The sequence below is a fragment of the Parasteatoda tepidariorum genome, chromosome 9 (genome assembly GCF_982258835.1).
Source record: "Parasteatoda tepidariorum strain Cologne lab strain chromosome 9, Ptep-v5.0, whole genome shotgun sequence".
NCBI classification, from domain to species: Eukaryota; Metazoa; Arthropoda; class Arachnida; order Araneae; family Theridiidae; genus Parasteatoda; species Parasteatoda tepidariorum.
The window spans coordinates 91,401,112-91,428,209 of NC_141763.1; the positions used below are offsets into that span (position 1 = coordinate 91,401,112).

Here is a 27,098-nt window from a genome sequence, read left to right on the forward strand (position 1 = left end):
GAGTAGTGTTTCGTATTGTTTTTTAACGTGTATTTGTTTTATTGATTAAAAGGCGAAACATTGACTTGTTAAATTAAATGCAAGATTTCTTTTTTTTTTTTTAAATACATAATTTATCTGAACAATTTTAGGACATGTTTTGTTCTTTTTTTTTAAACAATTCTTACTTTTTTACTTTGACTAGAAAACTTTTGGGGCCATTAGTACTATGCAAAGGACAGTTTTACAATCACAGCATTAGATAGTTGAGCACGTATATTTGAAGTTCTCGGGGCAATACGGTAATGAGTAGCCTTCAATTTGTTTAAGAGTGAGACTTTAAAACAAAAATTAAGATCCTTCCATTATTTTTAGAGCGTTTATGATTAAAAACGCTTAGATTTCTATGGTGGCTATAGGATGCTTCTGCGAAATATGCTGTTATTATGGGGAAATTCCAAACAAAATTTAGTTTTTATCAAAAAAAGGTTCTGGAGAATTTGATGTAAAAATTTTATAATTTGAGAAAAAAAAAATTGTGGCTTATCACCCAAGTCTTTATAAGGTGTGGGTATTAATTTTCAAGATAATTCTCTTGAAAATAATAATATCTCTTGAAAATATCGTGTGAATTACATGTCCATTTAATACGAGTCAAAGTAACTTTCGCCTAGATGTGTAAGTCCCCAAAACATTTAGTATTCTCTCTATTCTAACATTGAGGCAATTCCAATGATTTCGGCACCTTCAAGCCTTGTTCCTTTAATAAATGTGTTGGTTTGTGAAGTTTTGGAGATAAATCATTCACCATTGAGTAATTTCTAGAAGGCTTGTTTCCGAAACTGAAAATACTGGTAAGGAACGAGGTTTAAGGATATTGGAGATATTAAGAATGCCAGAATTGAAGGGCATTTATGGAACTATCCTGAAACTTTTTTTTATATTCAAGTCATTAAGAACACCAGAATTGAAGAGCATTCATGGAACTATCCTGAAACATTTTTTATATTCAAGTCATTAAGAGCGCCAGAATTGAAGAGCACTCATGGAACTATCCTGAAACTTTTTTTATATTCAAGTCATTAAGAACGCCAGAATTGAAGAGCATTCCTGAAACTTTTTTTGATGTTGAAGGTACTAAGAACGCCAGAATTGAAGAGCATTTCTGGAACTATCTTGAAACTTTTTTTTTTATGCTGAAGAGCATTTCTGGAATTATTCTGAAACTTTTAGGATGTTGAAGACATTAACAATGTCAAGATTGAAGAGCATTTATGGAATTATCCTGAAACTTTTAGGATGTTGAAGACATTAACAATGTCAAGATTGAAGAGCATTTCTAGAATTATTCTGAAACTTTTAGGATGTTGAAGACATTAACAATGTCAAGATTGAAGAGCATTTGTGGAATTATCCTGAAACTTTATTGATGTTAAAGACATTAAGAACGTTAGAATTGAGGAGCATTCCTCTAACTATCCCGAAACTTTTTTCATACTGAAGACATTGAGAACATCAGAATTGAGAACTATCCTTGAACTACCCTGAAACTTTTAGAGCCGAATTCAAGAGTGTTTAAAATTAAATCGCGGTTACTTTGAAAGATATATTTAAATGACTATGCACAATTCACATATCTTCAGGAGTTGTTTGATTCGTACTGAACATGAACTGTTTAATAAAATTCGAACATAATAGTTTTATCGATAGAAAGATATTACAAAAAATGATTGAAAAATGAGATCAAGAATTTTCAACGAAGAATTGACAACTGCTTTATTATTTTTTTTATATAAAACAATCTGAATAAACATTCCATTTTATGAACATATTTACAAGCAGATGAATTGTGGTCACTTAATACATACTGAGATTTTTTATATTCAAATAATTTTAGTGAAGCATTATTAAAAATTATAAACAGCAAATAATTAAAATCATGCTATCACAAATCATTTTCAAAATTATTACAAATAAAACAATTTATAAGTAAGCGTTTCACAAGGCATAATGATAAAAAAATTCATTATGTTCGACACAAAGTGCCCATTGAATTATAAAAGGAAAAAAAAAATATTTAAAATAGTCAATATGAAGTTCTATAATATTGAAGTCAAATAAATAAAGAGGTTGAAAATTTAAAAAAAAAAACCTCCTGAAAGCTAATTTCACTAAAGTAAATAGAATAGTTCATAATTTTCATACATAATTCACACATTTTCAGTTAATTACAAACGTATAATTGAAACAACTGCTCCAATACTGGTTATCAATATCGGACTAATATTTTCGGCAGTTTTCACCGGTAAAAACGCACTTAGAACATCATTTTTATTTTTACATCGCAATATGGTACATAAGTTGCATCTACACTAGTTTTTTTTTTTTTAAAAAAATCTGAAATGTTACCAAGCTCGCAGTGGCGCTGAATGAACAATTGAAAATTTTAATAATAATGAACTCTATTAGTGTAAAATTATTTTTCGCATAGTTTGAATTGAGTCATTTGGCTAAAAGAAGAAAAAAAAAACTCTTTACCCCCCCCCGTCCTATTTTCTTAATCTTTTAAGGGATTTTGATAAAAACTACTCTTACTTATACACGGAGAAAAAACGTCTGGTAAAATTTCTGTATTGTATGGTAATGACATTTGTGGTAATAATGATGATAATAAAACGCAGTTCTACCAATAAAACCGTAATATACGGTATTTAAACCATTCCGTAATTTTTCCGTTCATATGGTAACGGTTTACTGGAAATTTTAATTTTCACAATTACAGTTCTTATTACCGCACTTTTAGTAAAAAATTCAAAACAGAAAATATTGTAACCCAACAAATGGTTTTTATGCCACATGATAAAATTGTCAAATTTAATCACGCATTATAAAACTTTATTTTATTGTTAATTTCACAAAATCATTACTAAAACACATTGGTAAAAATTACCGAGCTTTTTGGCGTTTTCATGCTGGTAGAAACACAGTAAATTTTACGATATTTTGGTAGTTTTGACTATACTTTTTTGTCAATGGAGTTTAACTAAACAATTTTTTTTTAAACAAAATATTAATAAATACTGGCATTAAGATGAAAAATTATTTGTTCAGTTTATATAATGTTAAATTAAAAAAATGGAAATATAATTTTGATTTGGATGAAATATAACGTAATTGTAAAATCAGTCAAGTTCTAGTTTTCAGTCTCAAAAAAAAGAAAAAGAAATGTTTAACACATCAAATAAAAACCAGATTAATTTAAAATTCCTTTTTGTATTATTTTAACAATCAAAGTATTTTCTTCTTTTTTTTTAAGAAAAAAAGAAGAAGAAACAAAAACTCAAATTTATATATTAAAATTCAAATACCGAAATGATATAGTTTTCGTCTCTTTTGTAAAATTTCTAAAAATAATGAACTGGTTTCGAATGAAACCAACGAGCTTCTATTTAAATTTCCAAAAATAGTTTTATATAACATTAAAGAACAAAATAGAGCCCTGATATTTGTTTTTGAAAATGAATTGAATTAGTTTAGAACCTAGCTAGCGCGTACTTCAGTTATGTTTTCGAAAATGGTTTAAGTTAATTTTGATTGTAGCCAACAGGCTCTAATCTAACTTTATTAACTCTCTGAAAGTAAATTGAAATTGAATTTGTTTTGAATCATCCCAACACGTTCCAATCAACATTTCTGAAAATAAACTGAACTGGTTTTGAATAAGACTTCATAATTTTTCAATTATAAGTCGGGACGATTTGAAAGCAAGACATAATTTGATTGTGAATACCACATCAATTTGAATACACTGACTGAGGTAGAAAGTTAACATAAAGCTTTTATAAAGATTACGAAAACACAAACGGATAACACAAACAATATTGTTAGTAAACATAAATTGGATATCAATAAAATTCAATAGAATGTCATTATTTGATTTTAACGCTTTTGCATTCTAACTCAACTGTTATCAACCATAAATTCATAATTCAATAAAATGTTATTAATTGATTTTAACACCTTTGCATTGAAACTTAATTGTTATCAAACATAAATTGGATATCAATGAAATTCAATAGAATGTCATTATTTGATTTTAACGCTTTTGCATTCTAACTCATCTGTAATCAATCATAAATTCATAATTCAATAAAATGTTATTAATTGATTTTAACACTTTTGCATTGAAACTTAATTGTTATCAAACATAAATTGGATATCAATAAAATTCAATAGAATGTCATTATTTGATTTTAACGCTTTTGCATTCTAACTCATCTGTTATCAATCATAAATTCATAATTCAATAAAATGTTATTAATTGATTTTAACACTTTTGCATTGAAACTTAATTGTTATCAAACATAAATTGGATATCAATAAAATTCAATAGATTGCTATTACTCTATTTTTAACATTTTGCCATACTAACTAAATTGTTGCCAATTATAAATAGAACACCAATAAAATGTTATTGTTCATTATACTAGTAGAAATAAAAAATAGAACAACTAAGAGCTATATTTTTACTCCAACAACGTCTTCAAAGTAAAAACTTTGCATTAATTTCAAATAATATTGTCTCCAATAGTCAAATTTTACAGCCACTGTAAAATATTGCAATTGATTTGTAAACAATTAAATATTCTAAATACTTTTATTCTAAGAAACCAACAATAAATAATTAAATAAAAACAAAATAATTGAAAACATTATTTTCTATACAAAATTTCTCACGAAAAATATCTATTTAAATATGTGTTATTATCTTCGGATAGGTAATGTTTATATTAATACATTCCACAATAATGCTGTCATTAGTTCGACATTCCAAGTTTCCTGCATTCTCAGAAACTAGAGAAAGATACATAAAAGAAATATTAAAATAATAGACATTTAAAAAAAATTTCCAATACAGCGAGAGAATAGTTCTTGGAAATCTGTTCTCATCAATAAATTTCAAAACAATGTTCCTAAGTTATTTTTCCCCTTTACAAATTATCAATTACTTTAATGTATATAAAATAAGCAATATCTCAAACAAAATATTGCAATTTTACGCGAATTTTAATATTTTTAAAGACATCATTTTAAAACGAGTAAATTCAAATGCAATAATGTAATTATTACGCATTTGTGTTTATAAGAGGCCTTTACAGTTTCAAGTCCCAGTTGCTTTTATAAATATGAGCATTTAAAAATACTGTTGTCAAAAACGCGTAGTTTTTCGAATGCAGTATTGTCTGCAAACATAATTTTCAGAGTTATAAATTCACATGCAATAATGTAATTAATTAAGCATTAACGGCTTAAGCTTGATTTCACAGTTTCAATTACCACTTGCTTTCATTAATATAAACAACAAACAAAGCTTTAAAAAGTATAATTGTCAAGAAAGCGAAGTTTAAAATTTTTAAATACAATATTGTCAGCGATATAATTTTTACAGTAATAAACTCAAATTCAATGACGTATTTAATTAAACATTTGCTTTAAATAAAAAACCATTTGATTTTCCAAGTGCTTTTGTTCTAGGTAACTACAATTAAGGTTAAAAAAAAAAAAGTATTTCAGTTACTGATACAAGATTTTAGAATTTTTTTTTTTTCTGTGAATGAAAAAACATCGTTGCATTTGAACTCATTAGCATAAATAATTTATACACAAATAAATTCAAATGCAATTATGTAATAACTAAAGTTGCTTTAAAGTTAAATATTTAGGTTGACATTTTTCATTCTAGGAAACTACAAAAAAAAAAAAAATTTAAAAATATTTATAATATATATAACAGTTAAAGATCGGAAGCCTAGACTTTTTTTTCGCAGTAGAAAGTATTCTTTCTTTTCCCTGTCAAGAGTGAGAAAGTAACTTTGAAATAAAAAAAAAAAAAAGAAAGCTCCCCATCCCACCTTAGCATGCTCTTCCCCATCTTCCATCCCCCTTCACCAGGTAAAAGGAAAGTTGTGAATAATGATTGTGGATCCCGGTTTTTTCTCGGAACTCAAACCCTCAGACCTATATAGGTGCACGGGGTTTGTCGGTAACATGAAAGCTTGCCCTTAATAGGCAAGTACTGGCCATTAGACTAGTTGACCATAATTTATTCTTTACAATACCTGCGAAGTAGGGGAAGATGTAGACAAAAAAAAGTATAGTATTGGGTACAGTGGGATGAAGTAGTAGACATAAAGGCGATATATTAGACATTACCTTCTATTTACAACTGTGTGAGATAATTTGTGACTTTTCTTCACGGCCAAGTTAAAAAATGAAATTATAAATTAATAAAATATTAATAATTTTATGAATTACATTAAGTATTTACATGTAAATTGAAGAATTACAATAATTATAAATAATTTTTATGAATTACAGCAATTATGAATAAATTTATAAATTACTATTAATAATTATGAAAAAGTTTCTGAATAATTTTCAAGAATGACAAAAATTATCCAGGAATAAATTAATTAAAAAAAAAAACGCATATTAGAAATTAGCTTCTATATACAGTGCGATAGTTCTTCGAAACCAAGGTGAAAATAAACCAATATATCAATTAGATATAAATAATTTTATGAATTACATTGAGTAATTATGAATAATTTTATGAATTAAAGATATTATATAATAATAATATTTATGAATTATACTTATTATACATAAGTAAATCAAAATAAACGCGATGTAAAATACATTAGCTTTTAAATACATTTAAGTCATATTTTGTGGCTTATCTTCGTAGCAAAACTAATAACCTAATTACGAATAAATATGAATAATTTTATGAATTACTGTAAGTAGATATTATTAATTTTACGCATTACATTAAGTATATCGTAACAATTTTTATGAATTACATACGAATAATTTAATTAAAATAAACATGGTACTCGAAATAAATTTGCGTAATAATTTATGAGTTTTTTCTTTATTGTCAGACTAAAAACAAATTAGATACGAATAATTTCTTTGTATTTAGAATTAACAATCTAATGAAGCTAAATATGATTAATTTAATACTGTACTTAGATTGCAATATTTTCTAATTAATTAAATAATCTTTTCTAATTAAATAAATAATCTTTTCTAATTAATTAAATATAAATAATTTAAGATTAAATTTTTGTATTCTGCATAAAGAAAATCTTTATTTGGTTTAATTTATTAATTGTTGCATTTAGTAGGATGGAATGTGACTTAAAACATATATGTTCATATATTTTGCAGCCAATAAAGTTTTTAATCAAGTATTAATTAATTAATTAATTTTTTCCTTGGAAAGCAAGGGAAGGGAAAACTAATTTAAATAAAACGTAGTGGGGAAAATAATTGTTTCTGCAGATTTTCTGGTATATATACTATATTAAAAAAAAAATAATTAACATTAAACTAAATGGGTAGTTATAAATTTTCGTACATAAAAATAATTTTAAAACTTTTTGTTAAACATTACAATTGTTAAACCATTGTGTAAATTTTAAAACATTGTATTAACAACAGTTACGTGCATAGTAGACATTAAAATTTAATTTTTCAGAAGCCAGTGGCCGGTGGACTCTAAAAGCTTAGTAGCCACTTGTTCCTCAAATCTAATGAGTTGGTGACCAATTCCGATTGGTATTTTCCATTTAATAGACACTTTTTTTTCTTTTTTTGAATTAAATTACATTTAAAAAAAATTCAAATTCGAACTAATCTACGGCTGTATAGAGTTAATTCAACAGTAAAAATAATACAAAATTTTATTAAAGATATTGACTTCATTAACCGTGCAAGAAAATTCATTGCGCAATAGAAAAAAAAGTAAGAAAGAAAAAGAAGGAAAAAAAATGATGGGTTGTTTATTTAAGTCGAAGAAAAAGTCGCCATTTTTTCTTTTTTTTTTTTTTGACTCACCACGAAGGGAGTGATTATTTTCAGATCTAGTGTATAAAACAAACAGAGAATGAAATTTTTTGTAATCAGAACTATGAAATTACGCTTAATTTAATTCCTCATCAGGCTTGCACCTACTATAGTGCTGACGTAAATTATCCTCAGTGGTAGATCATGAGTTAGAGTCCCCTTCCGTCAGGCTAACCGTGGAGGTTTCCATGGTTTTCCTCGCCATGTAACGCAAATGCGGCTTAGTTCCATCAAAAAAAGTCCTCCACGAAGACAAATTTCTCCCGATACTTGATCCAGAAGTTCCCTCATCTTCTGGATTGGGTTCAAAATTACAAGGTTACGGAGTTGATCATTAGTAATCGTAGTTTTTCTTTGTAATGTTTATTTGTATTTAGTTAATTTTTAAGAAACGCTGTTTTCTGGATTTTATATTTAATATTCTCCCTGTTTGTTAAAACTCTAATTTGATAAATTTGAATATGATTGCTTATGTGATTGAACTGTTGCCCGCACTTCGAACTTTCGGAGTGTCCCCGGATGCCCCCTTGCGGGGGCGGGGTTAAGCTAGTTATTAGTAATCGTAAACCCAAAACATTGGGTCAGCTGTTCAACGACGGTTATGAAATAAAATGAAATTGTATTGGTTAGACTCAAAGGAATAAATAAACAAATAAATTGGTTTTTATGATTTTATAATTTAAAACAGCTAATAATTTTAAATTATTTTGCGCTCAATTGAAGAAAAAAAAAAACTTAAATAGAACAAGTATTAGAAAGAATTTCTGTCATCAGAACAATGGCATATGGAATTGCGCAGGTTACATTGATTCTAAAATGTCAGAAACAAAATGGAAGCATCATTTAAAGAAAATGGCCATTCATTTCAGTTTCAACTTGTATATAATATATAAGATGTGAATGAGTGATGACACTGACATATCAATAGTAAAACAAAAGTCGCCATTAAGAATTTGAGTTGAAGGAATAATGATATCTAGAATCGATTCACCTGGGTGGTCGGTCTTGTAACTGGGGGAGAGAGATACATATGTTTTTATTCCTTCCAATTCCCCCGGTAGAGATTTTCAGAGAGGGAGAAGTGGTTTCTCTTCCAGGAAGAGACTTTTTAACACAGGTGTTTCTTTAAAATATGAATTGGGATACTTTAGTTTTGAAGAATACTTGAGATTTTTGTGTGTTCAGAATAGGTATTTTAGAACAAACTGAAAATTTTCAATTTAAAAAATTCTTTTCACGAAATAAAAGATTTATTTTAATAAAAATTGAATGGTTAAATTTCTTTTTTTTTTTTTTAACGGTAATTGTATAATTAAGCTGTAATTGTTTATTAATAAATTAATAATAAATCAATAATTTAAAATATGAATTGGGACACTTTAGTTTTGAAGAATACTTGAGATTTTTGTGCATATTCAGAATAGTTATTTTAGAACAAACTGAAAATTTTCAATTTAAAAGATTCTTTACACGAAATAAAAGATTTATTGTAATAAAAATTGAATGGTTAAATTTCTTTTTTTTTAACGGTAATTGTATAATTAAGCTGTAATTGTTTATTAATAAATTAATAATAAATCAATAATTTAAAATATGAATTGGGATACTTTAGTTTTGAAGAATACTTGAGATTTTTGTGCATATTCAGAATAGTTATTTTAGAACAAACTGAAAATTTTCAATTTAAGAAATTCTTTGCACGAAATAAAAGATTTATTTTAATAAAAATTGAATGGTTAAATTTCTTTTTTTTTAACGGTAATAGTATAATTAAGCTGTAATTGTTTATTATTAAATTAATAATTTGGTTAATAATAAATCAATAATTTAAAATATGAATTGGGATACTTTAGTTTCAAAGAATACTTGAGATTTTTGTGTATTCAGAATAGATATTTTAGAACAAACTGAAAATTTTCAATTTAAAAAATTCTTTACACGAAATAAAAGATTTATTTTAATAAAACTTAAATGGTTAAATTTCTTTTTTTTAACGGTAATTGTATAACTAAGCTGTAATTGTTTATTATTAAATTAATAATTCGGTTAATAATAAATCAATAATTTAAAATATGAATTGGGATGCTTTAGTTTTGAAGAGTACTTGAGATTTTTGTGTATTCAGAATAGGTATTTTAGGACAAACTGAAAATTTTCAATTTGAAAATTTCTTAGCTTGAAAAAAAAAAGATTTATTTTGAAAAAAAAATTTAATTGTTAAAATTCTTTTTAAACTGTATTTGTAGCTGTAATTATTTATTATTAAATCAGTAATTTGGAAGAATGTATTTACTGTTTGGAAGAAGAAAAAACTGCATTCTGAGATTAAACCTGAAAATCAGAATAAAGCTGAATCTCTAAATTATTTTATGTTAATAATTTAAGAAATTATTTAGGTCTTTAAATGAAATGAATGCTAATTAGAGAACAGAAAAAAATATTTTGAAAAAAAAAATTGAATTGTTATATAAATTTGTGATTTATTGTATTTGTATAATTCAGTTGTAATTATTTATTATTTTATCGATAACTCGGAGTCAAAAATACAATACTATTTTCGACTAGAGAAAAAAATTGCTTTCTGAGATTAGATCTGAGAATTTCTAAATAATTTTATGTTAATAAGTTTAGAAATGATTTAGATCATTATATGAAATAAGTGTCAATAAAATAATAATAATTTATCAGAACTTGTATTTTTTGTTGAAAATTTGTAATTACAATTAAAGCGCAAAATATTAATAATTCGGAGGAATAAGCATTATTTTTTGCTTAAAAAAAGGAACAAAAAAAATAATTTCTAGGATTGTGGCAGAAATTTTGTTTTCCTACTGGAATATAGTAAAAATATTTTTTGAACCTAAATTAAAAAAAAAAAATTTTTTGAAGCTAATAATTTCTATTATCAGAGATAATAAATAAGCCTAACTAGAAAGAGTGTGTGAAAACAAATACGATGTAAAAATAGAAAATTTTAAATGGAAAGGTTCCTTATCTTAATCTTGTAGCACCCATGTAACTTTAACTGTGATTTCAAAGGGACGAAAGCCCTGGGCCTCTGCAGGGGGTACTGGGCAAACAGAAGCAGAACAATGTCAACACAGTTCTAAATCAAACACGGATGTGGCAACAAGACACTTTAACAACACCTTTCCTTTTATTTTATTCTTTTTGTTTGTTTAGAGTTCTTAAAGAGTTCTGTATTTGTTGTTGGAAGGAGGCCACGGCGCATCTCTTACAGGTGTTGCCGGCACGTTATTTACAATAAGTACCTTTATGACTGCCTCATAACGATAAGGACAAACCTCTCGGGATTTCCTCTCGATTTCTAAGAAAGAAATATAATATCACACTAGATGTTATTCTAGAAATGAACTATGATATATTTGTGACGAACTTTGGAAGAGTACATTAATTAAACTGAGTATGTTTGCATTGGGATAGAAGGTGATATGGCTACTTATTACAAGAGGTGATACTGTGATACTTCTTTTTCTTCTTCTTTTATTTGAATAAAAATTGTTCTAATAATTTAAAAGGCTGTTTTTAGAAAGCTTCGTCGTCATATGAAATGATACTTTTTTGAGAATGATATCCTATTTTCATAACTGCTGTAAATTTGCAACAGTTACTCATGACCGTTAGTTCAGCTGACACAACAATTGTGTCAGCAGACACAAAACACGAGATGATGACAATGCTTATATTGAAAGAAGCGTAAAGCATCAATATGGAGAAAAACCACAGATTTGTGAAATTGAAAAGTGTTTGTGGTCTAAATTTTTAATACTTAAAAACTTATTCCAATGCCGCATTATCTGAGCTCATAAAAATTTGCAAAAATTTAGAACAAGGCAGTGATTTTGGTAATTTTCAACTGCGGGCAAAATATGTTGCCCAATTGGCTATTTTTTTTAAAAAGTTTAATAACTTTAAAAAATTTTAAGTCATTTGTCCGTTCTAAAGCTCACTTCACGCCAAGATGGAAAATATAGTTAACAATTATAGCTTTGCCTCAAGTATAAGACACCTAAACTGTGGTTTTCTTCATTTTCCTTGGTGATAAAGCTTCGAAAAATCATGTTAATCAACAGTTCTATTATAGATTTTGTTGCATTTAACTAACTATTCTCATTTCAAGTTGCAAAAATAACACTAATTTCTTTTAATGAATAGTTTAAAAGAAGAAAAACGTTAAGTAACACTTTCACAAACAATAAATTTTCAGTTTACGTTGTGTTCAGCTGTAATTATAGAACATTCATTTCACCAACTTTAATAAATAACAACAAAGAGAAGCTAAGCCAACAGTTTTCTATACTCATTAAAATGTAACTTAACGTGTTCATGAATTAAGTTCTTCGATTCGAATCGTATTTCCTGTTAAGATCTCAATTGCACAATGCTGGAAAGTTTGTTTACATAAATTAGTAAGGTAGACTTGACAAGCAAACCTATATGTCATCAACGAACGAAATGTGGAGTATTATTACTAGGAACAGAATGGCAACACAATGTTGTAGGTGGTGACTAGTCGTGTGACCAGCTGTTTCTAGACACAAAACACGAGATGATGACAAAACGACTATTAATCGAAAAAACCCTTATTTTACCCTCCACTTGGCCCGTTTTCAGCGAATTTTATTGACATTGTGATGTGAGAGGAGGGAAATGGCATTTGCGATTACCCCAAACTTGAATAACGCTTAACCATCTGCTGCATTTAAATGAAAGGTGAGCATTGTTATTCAAACATAAGAAAAGATCTATCATTTTTGGATATACATATTGCGTCCATTTTGGATACTAATTCTAGTAAAACGTTGGTTTAACAAAACAAATATTATAAAAATAATAAGTCTACCTTTTTTCTGTTGTTTAATCTCATGCAAGAAATTTATTACACATAAATAAAAATCAAACATTGTTATTAAAAGTAAGAAAAGATATATTATTTTTGGATATATATTGTGTCCATTTTCGATACTAATTCTAGTAAACTGTGGTTTAACAAAATAAGTTATAAAAACAATAAGTTTGCCTTTTTTCTGAAGTTTATGATCTCATGCAAGGAGTTTATTACACATGAATAAAAATCAAGTATTGATATCAAACGTAAGAAAAGATATATTATTTTTGGATATATATTGCATCCATTTTAGATACTAATTCCAGTAAAACATTGGTTTAACAAAAAAAAATAATAAGTCTGCCTTTTTTCTGAAGTTTAATCTCATGCAAGGAATTTATTACACATAAATAAAAATCGAGCATTGTTATTAAAAGTAAGAAAACATACGCAAATAAAATTTAAAAAAAAAAAATTTATACATTGAGCTTATTGGGTATACAATCATTTTTAAAAAATAATTCAAAAGTAATAAGATTGCGGGTTTTTTAATTGGCGAGGAACATTTTGAGCTTTGAGAGATCAAGTAATTCAAAGAAAAATACTTAATATTACAAGAAAAACATCTAAATTAAAAAATAAAATTATCCTAGTAATTTGTCTAATATATCTAAAAAAAAATTTTAATAAATGTAATTTTAATTACTTCTAATGCATAATATTCAATTTAACATATTTATCTCAATGTCCTAATTTTTTCCGAGTTCAAAACATAAATTAAAAATAGTTTTACGTTGAGAATGCTGTAGAAAAAAAAAAAAAAGATCAAAGAAGCTTTTTATTGCAATTTATCATTTATGTAAAAGCATCACTTACCGTTATCGCATTAAATATTCCATGAAAATATAATCGTATTAGATATTCACCATTGAAATAGTATAAAAAGAAAACGATCACAGAAATACAATGTACTTATTTTAACAATACAGCCAAACCCCACTATTTTTTTTTATTCAAAGAAAGAGGAACATATGTTTAATCTGAATATCAAAAGATGTGAAATAGGGAATTGAATATTACGTTCCGATGATACAATTACTACAAATATAGAACATGCATAATTTTATATGGTACATGCATTTCTATTGTGTGTGTGAAAAATTGGAACACCTAAGTTTGCATTTTGAGGTTTTGTATCGTTTGCACTATATGGAAAGCAATTGTTGGTAGTTGAATTATCAGTAATCAGTGGCAATTTGAATTATAAGTAAATTTATCGTTTGCAATTTTGAATTATTAGTTGGTGTTTGTATTATAAATAAAGTAATCGTTTGCCATTCTAATAATTAATTGTCAGTAAAACAATCGGTTGCAATTTTGATCATAATAAATTAATTGTAGGCGCTTTTAAATAATTTGCTGCAATTTAAATTGTTAAAATTATCGTTTTCAATTTAAATTATTAGTCAAATTTAATTCTCACAACTTGAGGTACAATATGATAAACTTGTAAGTCGTAAATGAAATATAACATAAATGTTTTATTATCGAACATAGTATTTTAACACGTTGTACTTTAACTAACAACAAATTATATATTAGAAAGTAATATAGTAAAATACATACAAATTACCTCTGTATGTATAGTTTGAAAGAATAACTTAGTATTGCTTTGTTTGGTTAAGAGTTTTTATGCAGTCTCAACGAAAGCAACTATCGATTAATTATTTCCATTTCAATAAGTTAAGAAAAATCGGATAAAACTTGTAATCCGTTTGCAATGGATTAATAACAACACTCTACCAGGAAGTAAAACTGCAAATACGTATTTTATTACAGTAATATGTGTTTGAGAAATACTTCCAAACCATGCTTTAAGAAAACCTAGTTTTTCAAAATAAACAAAAAATTAGGTATTCTTCTCGTATTTTAGAAATTTTTTCAATCTTTGTTTAAGGTATTAGTACAAGTAACAATTGACAAAACACGATATAAGTAACTTTAAAAGAATTTTTATTTAAAAAAAAATACTAACTTCAATTTAAAGAACATGGATTAATGTAAAATGGATTTTAGATAACAGATGTTGACGGTGAGAATAATGCAAAAATTTATAATGAATGCTTCGTTATGACTAGAAAATTTCAAATCAAACAGATGAATCTTTAAAAGTACTACATATGAATATATTGATGGAAATTTTTTTTCATGCAAAGCGTACAAAAAGAGTTTTGAAAACTTATAATAATTTTAATGTTACAATTAATAATAAAAAGAAATATATTTCAGTTTTAATACTTATTGTTGGTGTTTAACTTTATAATTGGATTTGAAAATTTAGCCATTTTCTTTTCGAGACAATACATAAAAAGTGTTTTGAGACAATACATCAGTTAACACGTTAAAAATGCATTATAATAAATAATTGACAACATTATATTCAGTTAATTAACATAGCAATAATACATTATACTCAGTTAACTAATAGTGCATTCATATTTAAAAAGTAAAATAAATATAACATTTAAAAAGAGTTGGAGAGCTTAGTAAAAGTTAAATAAAATTATTGGGAATTTGAGAATATTAGTTTTACAATAAACAGAAAAAAGGAGGGGAATGTTAGAAAATTCACCATTCCCCATATTGAAAATCTCATTTTTTTAACTTAGAATGTTCTGCTCTTTAACACGAAAATTAGATGGTTTCAGAAAATGAAAACTTAGAATGTTCTGTTCTTTAACACGAAAATTAGATGGTTTCAAAAAATGAAAACTTAGAATGTTCTGTTCTTTAACACGAAAATTAGATGGTTTCAGAAAATGAAAACTTAGAATATTCTGCTCTTTAACATGAAAATTAGATGGTTACAGAAAATGAAAACTTAGAATGTTCTGTTCTTTAACAGGAAAATTAGATGGTTTCAGAGAAATGAAACTGAACATGTTTAATTTTTTAAAACAAAAATGAAATTGTTTGGGAAATGTAATTTAACATGTTTGGTTAATTAACCTGGAAATTTATTCTTTTTTCTTTTAAATGTAACTTAACATATGTTCAATTTCTTAACCTGAAGACTTGTTTCTTTTTTTCTTTTTTTTTTTTAATGCAACTTAACATGTTTTGCTCATTAAACAAAAAAGATAGGAAAAATTAAAATATAACTTAACATATTCTTAATATAATTTAACTTTCTACTAAGCTCTTCAACACTTAATTAGTAATCATATTGTAATTTTCGTAGTATTTGCAGTTTGGAGCCCTTCTATAAATGTCACAAGCTATTAAGATTTTACTAGTGACTTTAAGTAGAGAAGTTTAAAAAAAAAAAATTGAATTAATTTGCGGTTTAGTTGTGATCACATGTCAATTGTGATATTTATTTCGGCAATGAAACATGCAAATACTACGATGTGCCAGATCAATGCTAAGAGGATACTGATGGATTCTATAAAGACAGCGTTGGTATCACGCCAAAACCACGAAACTGCCACTTACCCAATTGGCTGATTCATGCTTTTGGCGTGTTATTAACGACTTTTTTTCACACATAAAAAAATCACATAATGGTTCATTTAGTTTTCGATTAGTTTAATAAAAGTATTTATTAAAAAATAGTTATATAGAGATAACATAAAACATTTTCGATTAAACCCCTCACAAACTTAAATAATTTATAACTTTCATAAATATTTACAACAGCAATGAATGAACAATGGAATTGGTGTTTTGGGCGTCAGGCCACACTTTGGAATGATTTGAGAAAAATATGGTTTTAAAAACATGAACAACCATCAATGTTTGGGTGATGGCACATGATTAGAACAACACACTAACAAATGTACTGTACACATATTGACAAATGACATAGAATGAAAACTTCGGAAGTTAAGAAAACTGCTATTAGCGAATGCAAACGGACTTTCCTCATAAAAAGACACTTGATATTTGTAAGAATACCCATTTCTATATCTAGCTTAATAATATTTAGAAGTCACAGAGCAGTGAGTTTTCAGAGTTGGGTAATGAATCACCGATTCGTCAATTCAAAACATCAATATTCAAGTTGATGTTCTGATGTTCATACCAACATTCAATTCAATTGATAATTTGAATTTATATCAATATTCAATTGATGGGTACTACTTGATTTTCTCGGTTACCGCGATAAACCATCAAATCATATAAGAAAATCAGCTAAACTAAGAGTAACCATACGCACTTTTGGTTCCATTTAGGCTTAGCATTCAAACCGCGTGATTAAGTAATTAATTTTTTTACTTCATTTATTGATGTTCAAACGAACTTTCAATTAAGGGGGCACAAGAAATAATTTGGACAAAGTTTAAAACCGAATATTTTTACAGTAAACTTTTGTTAGGCACAAAAGTTTTTTAGAACTAAAAATTGACCTCCCAGCAAGATTTAGTTCCAACAGAGCTAAAGACACTCAACAAGAGCGTAAATCACATTTTCCAAACTTCCTTACAACACAAGTACAGCCATCTTATTCACCAGACTTAAATCAAAAGATTTTTTTTTGTCGGCTCCATCTAGAAGACAAAAGTTAGTGCTAAACCTCATAAGACTTAGTCATTCTTAAAAGAATGCTCGTGCAAAGAGAGTGAAAAATATCTGACACGATTACACGATTAAGAACAGAAGTGGTCACTTTAGTAAATATGTTACCTGGTTGTAATATTTTCATGGTCAAATTTTTGTGGTCATTTGAAAGTTTGGTTGTGATATTCACGTGAGACTTGGAATTTTGTATTGTATGTGTCCAAATTATTTCTTGTCTCTCGGTAACAGTGATTTTAAATCGTTTGATTGGAATAAAATATGTTGAGTGATTTTAATACTGGCTCCGATAAGTGAGTCTAACCTGTGGATATGAATCAATCAAGTATAATCAGTGATTAGTATAAAAATGGACTGATGTAAATCAATTGATCATAACGAACGACTTGTACTGAGATTGATTCGCTTGAATCCCTCAGTTATAATCGTTAATTCGAATAAAATTTCGTTTTACAATTATCTTGAATTTTTTTTCCAATCCTGAACTGATTGTATTCTGATTGACATGAACTGATTGAAATTTTTTGATTCTCATTGCCCAACTCTAAGTGTTTATATAGCATGATGCACAAACAGATTTGCATTGTAATGATAACAAGATTCAACTGTTTGAAAGCACCTATGACATTAATACATGAAAATAGAACAATTGGATGATGAGAGATCTATAGTAATAAATAATTTCTACGTTCGAAATAAATAACATTAAATTTCTTCTTAAAAAAAAACTACGTATATACGAATGTTCTAATCTAATGGGAAGGGATTTAGAACATTTAAACATCCACATGGAATGGTGAGGAAAGTCCGCAGAATGTTTTATTTCAGTCTTGGGAGTTTTTAAGAACACAAAATTGGCACTTTCGTTCGTATTCATAGAAGCCAGTCCCCAGCATTTTCGTCTCGTTCTCCTCAATCGAAGAATTTTAAGCGTGGTCACGGATTCCTACAGCAGACAGCATATTTGGCGAGCATTTTTCTGCCAACACACTCTCAAGGTCCTGCCTTGATGCTGAGCAGCATTTAGGAAAAAAGGAAGCAATAACAACCAAAATAACATCGCAATAATCTAACAATTTTAAGGACGGTGAAACGAATGTTCACCTTATTGGCGTTCTTGGCACTGTTTTTCTTTGTCCAAAAGGTCGGGGAGGTAGGAGGTCTTTAAGTTTCCACGGGTTTTTGATTTGGATGGGTGACGGAGGTGGATTTGCGTCTAAACCATACACGTGCTCTCTTTTAATGAAATTAAAACATTTTTCGTGTTTTTTGATGGAATGGAGATTTCCTTTCAGTGGTTTTCCTTTCCTGTTGAAGCCAACGTACCATGTTGGATCATACAGGGACCGGATGACTGTAAAATGTTCTTCGCTGAATCCTTCTTTGAATAGACACACTTTCCGCCTCAATAGTGGAGCCTGTTTTTTACCATTAAACTAAAATAGAGAAGAAAAAAAAATCATGTTAAAAAATATGAAAAACATTAACGTAATGAAGTTACTTTTTCATAAAATAGAAGAAAACATGTATTACATAGCATAAAAAATATTTTTTTCATAAAAAGAACATAAAACATGGAAAGCATAGCATAAAAAAAAACACAGAAAAAGAGTATGGCTCCTCAATTTCAAGACCAACGGCATCATGCCAAAAATAGGCACCCATTGATCTGAATTTGGGTGGTATTCCAGTCGCTGCCGGGGATGGAACCCCGTTTCTTACCAATGACTGTTCGGTGCCCTAACAACGGGGTATATCTTTATACGTTAGTGTTTCTGTGTAGAATTGAAAATTTTTAAAATGAATTTATCTAACGATTCAAAACTGGTTCAACGAAACCATTGAACAAGTGCCATATACCTTAAATATTGATATAAATGGAATATATCCGAAAGAAAAATCGTAGTTCAAAGCAATGCTATACTCGATTAAAATATAATGAAAGTTAAAAATGGTATAAGTCAACAATATCAGTTAGTGTTACACACATAAAGCTACATATCCTCCCTTTTTATTTAAATCAATCTGGATTAGAAAGCTAAATCTTTTTATGATTCTGAGTATTTTACTCGTCAATAAGGTGGTAATAATAATAAGCAAATGGAATTACTTATTAAATTCCAATCACTAACAAATGGTATTAGTTACTAAATGCCAATAATTAATAAATGGTATCAAATATAAAATACCGAGAATAAACAAATGGTATTAAACCTTGAATGTGAATAATTAGCAAACGGTATTAAGTCTTGAATGCCAAGAATTAGCAAACGGTATTAAGTCTTGAATGCCAAGAATTAGCGAACGGTATTGAGTATTGAATGGCAAGAATTAGCGAACGGTATTAAGTCTTGAATGCCAAGAATTAGCGAACGGTATTGAGTATTGAATGGCAAGAATTAGCGAACGGTATTAAGTCTTGAATGCCAAGAATTAGCGAACGGTATTGAGCATTGAATGGCAAGAATTAGCGAACGGTATTAAGTCTTGAATGGCAAGAATTAGCGAACGGTATTGAGTATTGAATGGCAAGAATTAGCGAACGGTATTAAGTCTTGAATGCCAAGAATTAGCGAACGGTATTGAGTATTGAATGACAAGAATTAGCGAACGGTATTAAGTCTTGAATGCCAAGAATTAGCGAACGGTATTGAGTATTGAATGACAAGAATTAGCGAACGGTATTGAGTCTTGAATTCCAAGAATTAGCGAACGGTATTGAGTATTGAATGGCAAGAATTAGCGAACGGTATTAAGTCTTGAATGCCAAGAATTAGCAAATGGTATTAAGTCTTGAATTCCAATAATTAAAAACTAATAATCCATGAGATTCTGAATACTTCTATTTTCATGTGGAAAGGTGGTAATAAGTAATAAATGGCAGAAAATAATTAATTCTAATTTATTAAGATTCTGAAGGTTTTAATAGCTAACAGGCAGAGAAAATTTTTAAAATTAAATAATAAACTATATTTGATTTTTATTTGATTTGATTTTATTGAGTTTAAGAATAACCAAAAAATTACTATAATCAATTTATTCAATACATAAAAAAATTGAAATATATATTTTAGTGAACAGTGTTTGATCATGATATAATGGAATTGTGATGGTCCATAAAATTGTTAAAACTTTCTATTCATAACTGTTACGCTTTTCATTCATAAGGCGATCCCCCTCCCTCCCCCTCAAAGCAATCTGACTCACAAATCTAATGCTTTTGTGGCTTATGATTTATTTTAAGATTCTGAATTCTTCAAGGAGTGAAATAAGAAGATGAAGAAAGTAGCCGGGATGGACAAAAACTTTTTTCATACCTTCAGTTAATATCTTATAAAGCCAGCCTCGTTTCGTCATTGATTCAGCCAACTCCCACGCGACATGTCTATTGTTAAAGTAAATATAAGTTCAATAATCGAAAAGAAAAAAAAAAGTCAAGAACGAAAAATGGCGGAGACTGGAAGTCTGACGCCGGTGGGGGCATTCAGTAGAAATAAATCGAAAATCACTACACAACTAGAAATTACTGATGTTTTGTTTATATACATATATATATTTTTATATATATAAACCTTTCCCTAACCTTATACAACATACTCTCGATATCTCAAAGTTGAAAGGACGCTAAAAAAAATTCTAGATAACGAGTTCAGAGCTAAGTATGTTTTAAAAAGTAGGAAAATATATTCTAAAATAGTACTCTAAAAAGTAGAGACATAATAACTCTTTTCGACAAGGAAAAAAAAAAAAAAAAAAAACCTTATCAGTAACAAGAATGAAACAGGTTGCTTTTATTACTGAATCAACCATACTAATCTGATCACAAAATCTTCTATAGATCTGAATTTTAAAGAAATTAAACCATAGAAAACTAATTTTTTAAAAAAAGTCCCATACCAATGCAATTAGATTTTAAAGGAATCCACTTGAAATTTAATATGACATAGTCCATATCACTCACGGGCAGAAAAATCCAAAATCATACATTATTTGAGACTATGATGATAATAAACAATAGAAAATTTTGATAAATTTAGCAACACCTATACATATTTATGAAAAAGTATTGATTTGACCATTACATCTTTGCCACGTCATTGGGTAAAATGAAATGGACAAAATAGCCAGAAATACCAAAATATTTCAAGATAATATCATTAAAGATTTTTATTTAATAAAAAAAATATTGTCCATAAATTTTGCATTTCAACCTCATAAAAATTTCTGTAGGCAAAATTTATAAAAATCAATAATTATTAATTCATGAAATTAATATTTATTATTATCTCATAAAATATTTATTTCGAAATGTTTTACTTATGGTTACGTACGTATGTCCATGGTTATATGATATTAAACTTTTCAGCAAATCTATTTAATATTTATACATAACCTACTATATAAGATTATGGTTATGTAAATGTATTGAATAAGATTATGATTATATATTAGTTTATATGATTATCTATTATTTACGTAATCTACTTTCAGCTATGTTTATGAAATAGTGAATTTCATTTTAGCAATTAGCATTTTAGCGAATAAAAATAAAAATGTTCTTTCCCCATAAGGATAGTAGGACGTTTTATTTTTCTTCTTCTTTAATCAGTGATAATTGGTACCAAGCGTAAATACAGTACAGAACCCGTTATCCGGAAATCAGAAAACCGGAAAACCAAAAAACCGGAACGAAATTTAATAAATTTTTCCGCCATTTTTTTAAAAAAAAAAAATTTTTTTTCCTCATAAGATTTTAGGATTTTTCTTTCTTTTTTGAAAGATTTTTACCTTACCATCATTTTGGAAATAATCACTTCATCATTTTTTCTTTTTAAGATTATTTCCAAATATTTTTTTTTAGTTGAGTTTAACAATAAAAAAACGGCTTTTTGTAGCGATTCAGAAAACCGGAAAAATCAGTTATCCGGAATAGCGAATGTCCCGATCGTTCCGGATAATCGGTTCCCTACTACATTAAAAATTTAGGTATTAAGAATTGTTGATCCGTATTTTACAATAATTATTCTTCTTCTTTCAAAGAAAATTATACTTAGATAATTAATTTTCTATAATTATAGTAAATACATGATGGTGAAAGTGATAGTTGAAAATTAATCAACGTCTTCGTAAAGAGCGAAGAATCGCCAAATATAGCTATCTATTTTTTATATTCGTATATAATTTAATAGAATTATATTGAACAGGGAGGTCTTGTCAAGGGCTGGGGTTAAGAGGGTCGAGTACAGCAAGAGAATTCACATGATAAATAATAATGCGCGTGCTCCACTATTCAAAAAGAAAAAAAAATTAATGTTCTTATGACTTTTTATTTTGGAATAAATTGAGAACGTCAAAAACCTGCCGCATTTCCTGATAAGATGAAGAAAAAATATTTTTTTAATAAAAGGTTTTAGAAAAAACAAATGTTACTAAGAAAAAATTTGCTTTTTCCTTGTACAGGACATTTTATAAACTATATTATAGTTGACACATAATTTATTTCAGACAAATTTTATTTCATGGAATTTAAAATATTATCTAGCACTTCTTTTGTTTAAAAATTTTACATAAACTGCATTCATGCAGGTCAAAAACATAAATATGTTAAAGATATACATAAATTGAGTTCTAATTTAGTTGCCCCGCGTCAGCAGGGCGGTAGTAAGATGCAGTAAATATAATTTATTCGCAAGGGGGTTCTCTTTGGCAGGGTGTTTAAGATGAAGAAGTAACTTTTAAAAGATTTTAGAATTCGTGGAAATTTTATATATATATATATATATATATATATATATATATATATATATATATATATATATATATAAAATTACATTCTTTACATCGATTTAAAAATCGTATACCTGAAAATTCAAAATTGTTTCGACTAATATTAAATAAAATAATAAAAAGCGAATGAACGAATAATGTACGCCTGCAATAGATGAACTTTAGATAAACGAATTTATAATTGAGAGTGTAAAAATTTTTCAATTCGGTTAAAAACTTCTCGAGATATTGTAAAATTAACATCAAGCTTTGGACCGTTCTCCTGACTAAACTATTGGGATCATGTTGCTCAGATTGATCATGTAGTCTATCAGCACAATTTATCTCTACACATCAATAAAACCAAGTACACACTGTTGTAAATCGCTGAGAAACATAAAACACCGTTAGCATAAAAATCTTCTGTCACATCAAAAACATGCCAACGATTTCATTTTTTTTTCTTCTTAAATTAAGACATTATTAAAGACAGGAAAAAAGAATCAAGAAATTATTAAGGAGATTGAATTCTACCCACATTGCATTCGTACAAGGCTCATATGTAATGATTTCAATAATCCGTAGGAATGAAGTTTTTCCAAAACAAGGAACTAAAAAACCCCCGATTCCCTCATAATTTGGAAGATCAGCAGTGCTAATAAATACCTCTATTGTTGAAAGATGGCAGCACTGTCAATCATTTTCGAGAGGAGTTGAAGAGTAAATTGCTTTGAATTGAGATGTAATGTGAAAGAAAAGTAAATAAAATGAAGCATAAAAAGACAAATATAGAAAAAGGAAAGATCTCTACATTTTAGTGATGTCTATATTAGAGTCTGGGTGGTCGATAGAGTCCTGCAATTTGTCTATTATTGTGGCGTCTGATTTTCGATTCCTGCCAATTAGGCGAGAACAAGGAGGAGGGACCACTAACTACTGGAGCTAATTTAGGTTTGTTATTCAATAAATGGCTGCATTGCAAATGAGAGTTTCTCAGATTGAGGTCCTCAGGGTTTCTTCTCAAAACTTAGAGTTTCTTCTTTCATTTTTTAGAAGCAAATTATACCCGTAATAAACTTCTGGTGCTATGTTAGAAGCGTTTAATTTTTATTTATTTATTTATTTTTCTGTAGTTTTAACAGCACGGTTCGATTTGATTACACTGCAACGAAACAAACAGAACAAACAGAAGTACAAAAGAAGAAAAAAAATGCAAAACGAAATTGATTCGGAATAAGTAAGAAATAAATAAATGGTTAACGGTTCAACATTGATAATTCTAAATTATTAAGCTTGGAACAATAGAATTGCTAGTTAACTTTATGTACAACGAACAAAAATTATTAAAAAATAAAATCCACGAAGATTCTTACGCAAAAGAAAAAAAATGGATGACCTAGAATAAATTTTCTTCTTTTCAATAAAAGAGTAATTACACAAAAGAATTTTAAGTATTAAATAGAGGTTAATCAGAACAGTCTAAGATATTAAAAAATTTTTATCAGAAAAATTTTAAGTATTAAATAGCGGTTTATCAGAAAAAGAAAAAAAAATTGACGAGCTAGAATAAGTTTTCTTCTTTTCAATAAAAGAGTAATTACACAAAAGAATTTTAAGTATTAAATAGAGGTTTATCAGAACACTCTAAGATATTAAACAGTTTTTATCAGAACAATTTTAAGTATTAAATAGAGATTAAACAAATTAAATAGATAATCCTAAGAAACTTCAGCGGTTAGATATTACCTGATTTAAAACTTCATTACTTCAAAATTATATGAACAGGAAATATCAATGTAAATGAAAAAACGTTAAGTTGCCTACGAACTCGAATTAATAGATTAGTTACGTCTGGCAAAACTAGAAAATGTGCGCCTATTTTTGAAGCTCTTGAAACACGTCGACTGTTATTTCCTATTCTTATATTTTTGAAGCGAATGAAAGTTTAAATCAGGTAATATTAAATAAAGGTTTGTTAGAAAAATTTTAGGTATTAAATAAAGTTTTATAACAGAACAATAAGCCATTAAATCAGAACAATATTTAAGTATTAAATAGAAAAATATTTAAACCATTTTAAATAGAAATTTTTTTCCAGAAAAATTTTAAAATACGAAAAGGTGGACGTTAAATTCCCTACTACGTGGGAAGGTGCTTAGACAAAATTTATTTTAAAACATTCGCATCCCTTTTAAAGAAGTATTAAAATAATTTCTAATAGTTATTAATTTGTAGAAGAATTATTAATATTTTCGCTTATCAGGGAAAATTTCGATCGTGAGAAGTCTTTAGGAATTCAATGGGCAAAAAACTAGCCTAAAAAAAATGGTTCTAAAAGTGTACTCAAATTACAAAATCTCAAGTAGTCGCTTCCCCTGTTATTAAGGGGGCAAGGTCAATATTTACTTGCTTACCTTTAAAGAGAATGGTTATAACCCAGAGACCACCAGTGGAACACTTTTATCCTGAGGGAGTTAACACAAAAAGCATGAATTCCAAAAAAAAAAAGAAAGAAAAAAGGAATGTCTTTTTCTGTCACAAAAGGGGGCATCGGTAAATAACCAGTCTATAAAAGCAATACCTGGGGTCCCTGAAGGTAAGTACAAAAATATGTTAATAGTTTGGCATGCCATCTTGTTCTTGTTTACTGTTCCATTGGGGGGGGGGGTTAGGTAAGTGAGTTGTCAAACACTGACCGATGTCAGTTCCAACCGGGAGGACCCTCCAGTTTTTTAAAAGTGAGCAAGGGGGCGGTCGTGTCAGTGTGAGTTAGTTATTTTTCTTCTGGCACAGAGAGAGATTGCTATATATCTTACTGACGTTCGCTATTCAGTTGGAAGTGGAATGTGTAAAAGTGGGTTTTGCAGTTGGACACATAAAGTTGTGAAAAAGGATTTTCTATAAGCACATCAATCGTTCTGTTCTGCTATTCATGTGTGTCAATTAGTGGAGAGAAGAGTTTCTGGGTGAAGTTCGAAGAATACTGGGTGCATGAATAGTCAACCGCCATATTCAGGTTGCATGATTTCGATTGATCAAATTATCGACATTCTTTTTAATAATAATTTTTTTTAAAAATGATATTCAGTACAGGAAAACAATGAATGATAAAAATTAATGACTTATAAATAAATGAAACTTGATTTATGCAATAAAGAACAATTTAAATAATTTCGTGACGAATAGTTCATTATGTAATTGGGAATTTTGGCAGTTTAAGACCAAGGGAATTATGTCACAACTTCGTGGCCAATGACACGATGGTGGCAATCACTTCCCAGATGCACTGCTACACTTATCGATCTGAAGCCGAATGGGTGTCAAGCCACCACTTGGGATAGAACCCCGGTCCTTCATGAGGATAGCTCAGTGAAAATAAATAAAAAATAAAAAACAATTATCTTTTTTAAGCTACACACAAAGACAGCTATGATCAAAATCATATTTTTTTTTTAGCTTGTTACAGTTGTACAGATAAAGTATTATAAAATCAGAAAGTTTGGATTCTCTCCTTATAAAGATTTCATTACATTAGAACATAAGACCAAAGAATTCATTATATTAGAATATTAGACCCCCTCCCCCCACAAAAAAGTTTCAAAATGTCTACGAAGCGAGATGAATTCTTTCAAAATGATAGATGATATAGCCAGCCGATGATAACCACAAAATGGCGCTACTTTTCAATCAAAATGCAATCTCATAACCAATCCCAGGTATTAAATCCAAAAATTTCCTCTGAAAAGGATATTTTCGTAATACCATGCCAAGTCGAGATGAAACAGACCACTCGTCGAGATACCACAGGCGTTGAATTGGCGGCACAAACTCAAAAGCGAATAAAAAAAAATCCAGGGTCTTGCTATTTGCTAAAAATGGGAGAGGGAACTGCAAAAACAAGCAAGTTTCCTTTATCCACGGACATCACAATAAATGTAGCCACCACCAGGTAACCAGGACCTGTTTGCTCAAAGGGATGTTTGAATGATTGTATCGCCTGCTGAGTTCCTGGGTT

The 27,098-nt window shown here is 28.2% G+C and overlaps 1 protein-coding gene across 1 annotated transcript in view; it reads right to left on the reverse strand.

The window, feature by feature from the left end:
• Positions 1-16,059: 16,059 nt before the first annotated feature.
• The window catches only part of LOC107453597 (fibroblast growth factor 8), a 90,752-nt gene continuing 79,713 nt past the window's right edge, over positions 16,060-27,098 (reverse strand). Inside the window, exon 5 of the mRNA XM_016070474.4 lies at positions 16,060-18,753. Coding sequence (XP_015925960.1) covers positions 18,418-18,753 — 336 coding nt within the window. The 3' untranslated portion in view covers positions 16,060-18,417. The remainder of the gene's footprint in view (positions 18,754-27,098) is intronic.